The sequence below is a fragment of the Canis lupus genome, chromosome 18 (assembly GCF_011100685.1).
Source record: "Canis lupus familiaris isolate Mischka breed German Shepherd chromosome 18, alternate assembly UU_Cfam_GSD_1.0, whole genome shotgun sequence".
NCBI classification, from domain to species: domain Eukaryota; kingdom Metazoa; phylum Chordata; class Mammalia; order Carnivora; family Canidae; genus Canis; species Canis lupus.
The window spans coordinates 41,671,636-41,681,845 of NC_049239.1; the positions used below are offsets into that span (position 1 = coordinate 41,671,636).

Below are 10,210 nucleotides of genomic sequence, written 5' to 3' on the forward strand. Positions count from 1 at the left end.
TTACTGAGTGAAGAGCTTTCTCATGGCATTTTTTACCTCTTCATTTCTTAGGGTATAAATGAGTGGATTCAACATAGGTGTCAAAATACCATAAAAAACTGACACTATTTTGTCTATGGACAAAGTAGATGATGGCCGCATATAAATAAATATACAAGGCACAAAGAACAGGGCAACAACAGTGAAGTGAGCCCCACAGGTGGACAGGGCTTTACGTCTCGCCTCCGCACCATGGTACCTCAAGGAACGCAGGATGACAGCATAGGAAGCAACCAGCATGAGGAAGTTCAACAGGCAGATCACACCACTGTTGGCGACCACCAGCACGCCGATGACATACGTGTTGGTGCAGGCGACTTCCAGCAAGGGGTACAAGTCACAGACAAAGTGATTGATCACATTAGGCCCACAGAAGGGCAGCTGAAGGACCAGGAGGAGCTGGACCAGGGAATGCAGGAAGCCTCCGAACCAAGCTACCCCCACCAGCAGGGCACAGAGATGCCTGGTCATGATGGTCGTGTAGTGCAGGGGCTTGCAGATGGCCACATAGCGGTCATAGGCCATGACCGTGAGCAGAATGATCTCAACACCTCCCAGAAAATGGGCTCCAAAGAGCTGAGCCAGGCAGCCCTCAAAAGAGATGGCTCTCCCCTCACACAAGGAGTCAGCAATGAGTTTAGGAGCCATAGAGGACGAATAACAGGTGTCAATAAAGGACAAGTTGGCCAGGAAATAATACATGGGGGAAGCCAGCATGGGACTGGAAGGTGATAGTGACCACAGTGAGCATGTTGCCACACACCGTGGCCACATAGATGATCAAAAAAAACACAAAGAGGACCCGCTGTATCTCTGCATTCTGTGAGAGTCCCAGCATGAAAAATTCTGTGATATTGTGTGGCATTTCCATAGAGTCCAAGAAGAAGGAGAATGCACATATGCTATTGCCTGTAAAGTCAAGAGAAGAACATTATTTTAACAGAATCGTAGGAGGGAAAAAGTGTTGCAAGGTTTTCTTGGGACACCCCCACTTCCCTTTGTCTCTCCTAAATTCTTCTGTTCCAAAATTTTTATACCAATTCACTCTGTCAACTACTAAATGTGATCATGTGTCTATTGTTTAAACTTTAGCAACACTGGGAAGTAGATATCTAAGTTATTACATGAAAATATTAATTGAATTATGTAAATTTTAAATTAGTTTTGTTACTCCTGAAACTGAACACGTGGCAGATTTTCTAATTCAGCTAGAGTGCACCTCTGACAATTTTCAGGATGGTTCCTCATAGATACTATGGCACTTAAGAAGACCATGAATTTTTAGGATCTCCTGAAATTTCTGCATATGTAGTCCATACCCTTTGAATTAAGTCTTTCTTCTTGAACTTTTCTATGAGGTTTTCTATACTTTCTGACAGTGTCTCTGATGGTAAGAGAAACGGATGTAAAACAAACTAAAGCCAGACTGAGAGGACATGAGTGGGAGAACTGGAGACCTCCCCAACTTCCCAGTTCTCCCCCTGCTCATCTCCTTCCTCTCTGAAACCACGCTGTGGGCAGCATCATCAGGAAGCCAAATTTACATTACTCTTCCCATTTGCCCTTGACATTTTACATTTTTCTGCTTTTGCGCTCCCTTGGCTTAGTGCAATCGTTCTGTTTAAAAGCTAACTTGTCTCTCTACATCTACAGGAAGGACTCAAAGCAAGAGTTTGGTGATCATCAGTGAAAGATTCTCTTAAATAAGGAGTATCTGGCTGTTTACTAAAACCAGGGGCAGGGAGAGCAGATACCCCATCTTAACCAGCTATAAATGCATCTGGTGGAATATTCCCACTCACCCTTTATTCTCATAATGATATGGAAATGCCAGGGCCTATCTGAGTTTTAAACAAACAAACAAACAACAAAAAAAAATGACACTAACCCAACCCACCAACAACCTATTGTTTTCCTGGAAACACAGGCCTCCTTAGAATAGCTGAATCTTCCAACTTGCTGAAGATCTGTATGATAAGAATTACGGAAGAGTCACTAAGTGTCAGAGGAAGAGACACCCAGATATAAGAACACTGGGGAGAAGATTCCCGTGTTGATCAGCAAGTTGCCCCATTTTTCTGTCTCCTAGTTTTAGTGCAAGATGGTAAATGTAGTTTCTGCAAATGACACGTCCGATGGGGACCTTTACAGAGTAGAACATTATGGCCAAGAGCACAGACAGTGTGATAAGGGCAAACACCCGAGTACTATGTAGTTTTTGACAAACACTATCCTTAACTGCTTTATATATATCAGCTCCTTTAATCCTCACGTTATGCCCATGAGGTAGATCACTGCTTTTATCCTCCTTTTGCACAGCAAGAAAGTGAGCCACATATTAGCAACCCAGAGAAGCATAATCAGCTAGCTAATAAGTGCCAGAGCTGGCACTTGCACCTAGGTGGTCTTGCTACAGATTCTGTGGGCTTCAGTGCACTAGAATGTCACTTAAACTTACCTCGGTTTGAATCCTTCCTCTGCCATTTTTTGGCCATTTAACCATGAACAACTTCTCAAAGCCTCAATGCTCTTATCTATAAAATGAAACTAAAAGAACTGCTACACCGTGTGGTGCAAAGAGAAGTAAATGAGAATGGGGAATGCCAGAGTGTCTGTATGGAGCCTAGATGTGATAAACATTCAATAAATGGCATCTCTGAAATCACCATCATCAACACCATAGGCAGCAAGCAAGCTCTTTATGTGGCATAAGGACCCAAGGACCTAAGTGGAAGAATTCAAAACTAACTTAGTTATTTTTTAAATAGCTAATTATATTCAAAACCATAATATTATCAAACAAAAAATGCCCTAATACTGATCCTCATATAGAACACAAGATAGAAAAGCACAGAAGTTAGCCAAATAATGAATTTATACACCAAAAAATAGAAATGTTAAGCTGACTCACTTCTGTGACCTGTGGGAGCATGAAAGAAATTATTTGTTAAAAGCTATTCCCCCCAAAAAGAAGTCTCCTGTTTGAGTTATCTATGAGAAACAAAATTATTTTGTAGAAAGTAATGAGGCTTTTAGTAAAATTATTCTACTGCAGTTTTGGGTTGCATTTTTCTTTCATTTAATTTTAAAAACAGACTATAGAAAACTTACATTGACTGGATCTGAGGACAACAGGTCTCCAGGTGTTGTGTTGTGCTTTGTTTTTACACCCTAACGCATGGACAGGTGGATCTAGAAGAGTTCTTAAAGGATTATCCAGACCAGCGCCAAGCATATCCCAAATTTCACTGTTTCATGTGATTAAACTCCTGGATGAGATTAGAATTGTTTTATCCACTGAGATAAAGCACAGACTGGGAAGGTGCTACTGATTACCAAAACTCATCTGAGCTGAAGGTTTCTTAGACTAGTACAAGGTGAGAACCGAAAAGATGGTCATTAATTTACAAGCAGCTGGGAATTTGTTCTGTCATCCATTTCCCCTTTATCTGCTTAAGAACCTGCTAGCATTTACAATCATGGCTTCCAATTGACTATTTTAAAGATGGTGGATCTCAGACTTAGAGAGATTAGATGCACTGGTCCAAGGTCACATGGAAAATCCATGCCAGAGGTGCAGCTTGAACCCACGTTGTGCAGCACATCAGCCTGACCCTTTCCTTTTTTTTTTTTAACTCAGAAGTACTTATTCCTTCAAGACTATCTATATCTTTAAAAATAGTTTAGTATAACATGTCTTGAAAAACAACTATGCTGTTAGTATTAATAGAAAGATATGGTACAGTAAGTGGCCAGTTCTTGGTTACTTTCATTTACCATAGGAAGAAAAATGGGACAAATATAAGTGGAGGAATATTAAGATCCACAACTATAGATGCTCCTTCAACATAAAGACCCACAGCTTCAACATAAAGTTAAAATACCTGCCAGGATACTTTCAAATTATTGAGAATAACACTTTCCACTAGCCTCGGTATTTAAGTATAACACTCTCCACTGTTACTCATTTTTCTGAATATAGGTCAAAGGCCTTAAAAAGGCATTATGAGTGAAAGAAAGCAGGACCGGATATGCTTCCAACCCAAACGGCAAGAATGCTAAACAGCAGCAGGGAGGTAAGTGAAATGACAGAGTTGCATGCCACACTTTCAAAATACTGCAGCCAAGAAAAGAGAGATAAGAGTAGTATGGATGTGCATGGCACAGACCCTGCCTCGGCGTGACACTCCCACATACACATCCCACTGAAGTACCTGACTCCACTCTCCCTGCCCCATCCACACCAATCTGGAGTGAGGCTCACTGAGAAGGGAAGTTGTAATCCAGAGGGGAAAATTTCTAGAAATCCTGTGAGTGCAGAATGCCCTACTGACCCCCTGAGGATCTCTGTAAAAGCAGGATAACTACCAGGAGTCTTCACATTGTCTTTCCCATATGGGCCTGTCCCCTTTCCAATGCAGCCATAACCTTCCATTATCTGCCTTCTCTTGAAGGAGGAGCTGACTTGCTAGCTCCCTTTTCTGCTAAGGATATTCACCAGCACAGTCTCAGAGAAAAGCTTTCTCCTTCCACTAGACAGGGCTTTTATAAGGGAGTTGGGAATGATAGCACAGGGACTGTCAGTGCCATGTGCTTCTGCCTTTCCAAGAGAGACTAATTCTCTCTCACAGGATCACTTGCAGAAGCAGTGCTGGAGCTTGTGCCTCCTTCACAGATCAGAACAAGGCTGGCACCATCATTTAATTAGTCCCCTGAATACTGTTTTGGTCTCACAAGGAAGGGACTCCTGTGCCTCTTAGAAGTGCCCAGTGTCCTTCTAGTGTCTTGAGAGAGAAACTATCAATCATCAAGAGAAAAGGAGAGTCGGGATATTTCAGGGACTCAAACTGGAGGGTGTTTTTAGAGAAACTGCTGACTGAAAAACAACATCAGGAAGGATCCATGGCATTTATTGGGCATCTTCTGTGTTTTAGACACAGGTCTTTCATCTCCCCGCTTAAAGCAGAGAGAAGAGGATGGCTGTCCTTCATCCATGCCTTTGCTGTGTAGTGCACCAAAAGATCGAAATGACATGAATCAGAATTGTACTTCCACAATTTTAAACATTCAATGAGGATTTTTTCAGACTATACCTAATAAAAGATAGCACCTTTCTAAGTGTCAGGAATACCATAGTGAATGAGGCAAACATAGCCCTTGGCAGCGTAGAATTTGTATTCTAAACGGAGTAGTAGTCTCCAAATAAATGGAATCAAATAAAATGTAATTGCTGAGTTCATTTTACACATTTTAAATGCTGACAGATATACACATATTTAATACTTATTGATGGAGGTAGCAAATTTTTCTCCATAAAATACATAACCACTTGCCTTTCTAGCACTCTTGCCTTCTTGGTACATGCTCAGCTATTCCCCAGGACTGAATGAATACACTAAGCCTCCTCCGAACCTGTTTAGTGAAAGCTTCTAGAAAGAGTCACAAAATAGGGATAATTTAATCCACTAAAATTCAAATTATCACCTTTGAAAGGCTCATTAACATTGCCTAGGAATCCTACTCTGTTTCTACAATCAAAACATTTTCCCAGTTACCCTCAAGGACCATTTAAAACCTTCACTTTCTTCAAAATTCCCTTCCCCAAATTCTAATCACTACTATTTATTTATTTATTTATTTATTTATTTATTTACTTACTTACTTAATTACTTATTTGAGAGAGACAGAGAGAGAGCTCAAGCAGGGAAAGGGGCAGAGAGAGAGTCTCAAGCAGACACCACACTGAGCACATAGTCCAATGTAGGGCCTGATCTCATGACTCTGAAACCATGACCTGAGCTGAAATCAAGAATTAGATGCTTAAATCAAGAATTAGATACTTAACCAACTGAGACACCTAGGCACCCCCACTACTCTTCATTTTAATTCAAGAATTTCCTAAGTCTTGTTTCTTAGAACTACAATGCAGTTCATGAGTTTCTTTCTTCCTTTTCTCAGTTCTCCTTCACAGAGTGGGATCTGTGTCATTCTGGATGGCTCCTCCCGCCTTCCCCCAGCAGTGTTTCCCCCAGTAAATCTCTTGCACATCTACTCTGCCTTAGCTTCTGCTTCTCAGAACCAGGAATGATGTAGAAAATATTAAGAACCCTTACAAATCAAGAAGATAAAAACAATCACATGAGTTTGGAATAGCACTTCAGCAAAGAATATACCCAATGGCCAGTAAATATCTAAGAGGGTAGGACTCCTCTCTTTTATCATCTGAGAAATAAGATACAGAATCACAATAAAATACCACTGCAATACTACCCCTACATGATAAAATTAAAAAGAGGGTCGATACCAAGAGTTTATTATCACTATGGAGGAATGGTGTCTTTCATACGCTGCTAGTGGAAATGCATAATTGTTTTCCAAGTATATATTGGATATCCATAAATATGCATCTAATTTATGACCCAGAACCCGATTCCTGGATATAAACCCAAGACAAAGATATGCAGCTATGCATTGGAAGACACATCACCAAGATTGTTAACAGAGCTATTTGTAGTAGCATAAAACTGGTAACAACTTAAATGTCTATAATTAATAGAATGGGTTAAAAAGTGTTGTAAATTTATACAACAGACTAACAGAATGTAAATAAGTGAATGACAGATATAACATGACTCAATCTCACAAGCACAATGGTGAGTCAAAGAATCCAGACACCATGATTTCATACAAGATTGCTGTATTTAAAATTTTAAATAGACCAACCTAGGGGTGTGTACATAGGTGATAAATGTATAAAAGTATGAAGAAAAGCAAAGAAATTTTATCATAAAAGTCATGGTAGTGTTGACCTTTAAGGGAAAAAAAGAGATATGATTGGAAAGAAATATAAGGAATCCTGGGAGGGCTAGAAATCTTCTACTTCTTGAACTGCTTCGTGGTTTTATAGGTGTTCCACTCTATAAATCAAAGATTTTCTTTCTCTCAGTTTTTTTTAATTGTCTGATTATGGTGTGTCCCCAATGGATTTCTCTAAGTTCATCCAGTCCTGATTTGCTGAACTACCTGCACCTCTAAATTTATATATTTTACCAAATTTGGGAAGTTTTCAGTCATTATTTTTTTAAAATTTTTTTAAGACACCTCCTTTCTCCTCTTTTTTCCGAAATTCTAGTAACATGAAGGTTAGACATTTTGACATTGTCCCACAAATCCCTGAGACTTTGTCCAGTTTTGTAAATCGTTTTCCTCTCTGTGGTTCAGACTTGATAGTTTCTATTGATCTATCTTCAAGTTCACCTTTCTTTCATATTCCTACAGTGCCACTGAGCCCAGCCAGTGAATTCTTTATTTTGGCCATTGATTCCTTCAGTTCTGTTTTCAATTCCATTCTTCTTTATAATTTCTATTTCTTTGCTGACACTTCCTATCTTTCCATTTGTTTCAAGTATGCTTGCCCTTACTTATGCTATCATGATTATAATGGTTGCTTTAAAGTCTTTGACTCTGCTGATTTTTTTTCCCACTTGCAGGTTGAGATTTCCTGCTTCTCTGTATGTTTAGAAATATTGGATTGTATCCTGGATATTTTGAATATTATGTAATATCTGATATTTTAAATCAAGAGTGTTGAATTTTTAATTTTAGCAGGAATTAACCGGGTTAGTTTCAGGTTGCAATTTCCAACCCATCTTCTGTGGACTGTGATTCCAAAGTCAGTTCAGTTAGCAAATCCTTTGCAGTTAGCAAATCCTGTGCGCCACCCAGTGGCCAGTCTGGGACTTGAGTGGTGCTCTACCCTATAAAGCCATTCTCAAAGACCTTGGTATGCTGATTAAGTTCAGATTCACACATTCACAACTCTGAGGTGGAGAGTCCTGGAATTCATATACAATTTAACGAAATGACTTTCTTGAGTGCCCTCCTCTCATTGATATCCCTGGTGCTTTTTAGCTCTTGAAACCGCTTTAGTTTCTCTCTGTGCTGCGTGCTTCTGAGTCTATGACCAAGTTTCAGGAGGACAGAGATAATAAGAAGGATTTGTCCAGGCTCCTGAGATCACAGCTCCAATAGTCAAATAAAAATATCCCCCTCCCTAAAAGATTAAGGACTCCGGTCCTACCGCCATTATTGCCCTTGTACTGCTTTTCTGCCAGAAGACTGACTGGGGTCTAGGACAGGAGAAAACAGAAAGAATAGGAATAGAATGAGGGAGAGGAAAAAGAAAGGAAGAGATTCACCCCCTCATTCTCTGGCCCGCTTGTCTGACCAGCAAGAGAAAGTTTCTCTTAAATAATCCCAAAATTTGTATGGAACCAGAAAAGCCAGAAGACTGTTGAAAAAGAAAACCAAATCCAGTAGCATCACAATGCGAGACTTCAAGCTGTATTACAAAACTGTAATCATCAAGACAATATGGTACTGGCACAAAAACAGACACATATATCAATGGAACAGAAGAGAGAACCCAGAAATGGACCCTCAACTCTCTGGTCAACTCATTTTTGACAAAGTAGAAAAGAATATCCAATGGAAAAAAAGTCTCTTCAATAAATGGTTTTGGGAAAATCAGCCACATATAGAAGAATGAAAGTGGACCATTTTCTTACACCATACACAAAGATAAATTCAAAAAGGATGAAAGATCAAATGTGAGACAGGGATCTATCAAAATCCTCGAGGAGAACACAGGCAGCAACCTCTGACCTCGGCCACAGTAAGTTTCTTTCTGGGCACATCTCCAAAGGCAAGAGAAAGAAAAACAAAAATGAACTATTGGGACTTAATCAAGATGAAAAGCTTCTACACAGCAAAGGAAACAGTCAACAAAACTAAAAAGCAACCTACCGAATGGGGAAGATATTAGGAAATGATATATCACATAAAGGGCTAGTATCTGAGATCAATAAAGAACTTATCGGAGGAGGGGCAAGATGGTGGAAGAGTAGGGTCACCAAGTCACCTGTCCCTACCAAATTACCTAGATAACCTTCAAATCATCCTGAAAATCTACGAATTCGGCCTGAGATTTAAAGAGAGAACAGCTGAAACGCTACAGTGAGAAGAGTTCGCGCTTCTATCAAGGTAGGAAGACGAGGAAAAAGAAATAAAGAAACAAAAGGCCTCCAAGGGGGAGGGGCCCCGCGAGGAGCCGAGCTGAGGCCGGGGCGAGGGTTCCCCAGGACAGGAGAGAAGAATCAGGAGCTGCACCAATCTGCCCGGGCAGAAAGGCCTCGCAGGGAGGTGGAGCAGGACCCCAGGAGGGCGGGGATGCCCTCGGGCTCCCTGGGACAGTAACAGAGCAACTGCGCACCCAGGAGAGTGCGCCGAGCTCCCTAAGGGCTGCAGCGCGCACGGCGGGACCCGGAGCAGCTCGGAGGGGCTCGGGGGGCGGCTCCACGGAGGGGGGGTGGGGCGGGAGCAGCTCGCAGGGGCTCGGGCGGAGGAAGAGGCTCCGCGAAGGTGGCTGCGGGGCGGGAGCATGAATCCAGCAGCGCAGGCTCCAGGGCACAGGGCGCCGGGACACAGCCCAGGATCCGGCCTCCCCCCGGGACAGGCAGAGGCCAGGAGGACCCAGGACAGCAAGGACGCTCCTACCCCGAGCTGAGCAGATCAGCGGCCCCGCCCCGGAGCCTCCAGGCCCTGCAGATGGAGAGCTCCGGAGTTACTGCGGGGGCTGATCCAGGGCTCCAGAGCTGGCCCTGCCACTGGGGCTGTTCCTCCTGGGGACTCACGGGGTAAACAACCCCCACTGTGCCCTGCACTAGGCAGCAGGCAGAGCAGCTCCCCCAAGTGCTAACACCTGAAAATCAGCACCACAGGCCCCTCCCCAGAAGACCACCTAGAAGGACAAGTTCCAGGGGAGGCAAGGGACTTAAAGTATACAGAATCAGAAGATACTCCCCCGTGTTTTTTTTGTTTCTTTTTGATTTCTGATTGCTTCCCCACCCCTTTTTTTTTTTCACCTTTCTTTCTTTCTCTTTCTCTTTTTCTTCTCTTTTTTCCTGTTTTTCTTCCTTTTTTCTTTCAGGCCAGAAAGGGCTGGCAGGATATATTCAGGGTCCTAAATGAGAAGAACATGCAACCAAGAATACTTTATCCAGGAAGGCTCTCATTCAAAATGGAAGGAGAGATAAAGAGCTTCCAAGACAGGCAGCAACTGAAAGATTATGTGACCACCAAACTAGCTCTGCAAGAAATTTTAATGGGGACT

At 41.9% G+C, this 10,210-nt stretch overlaps 1 protein-coding gene across 1 annotated transcript; it reads right to left on the minus strand.

Moving 5' to 3' along the window:
• Window positions 1-910, minus strand: OR4C26 (olfactory receptor family 4 subfamily C member 26). Its single transcript, NM_001389204.1, is given in 2 exon segments — window positions 1-765; window positions 767-910. Coding segments are annotated over 2 exon segments (909 nt in total).
• Window positions 911-10,210: the final 9,300 nt, after the last annotated feature.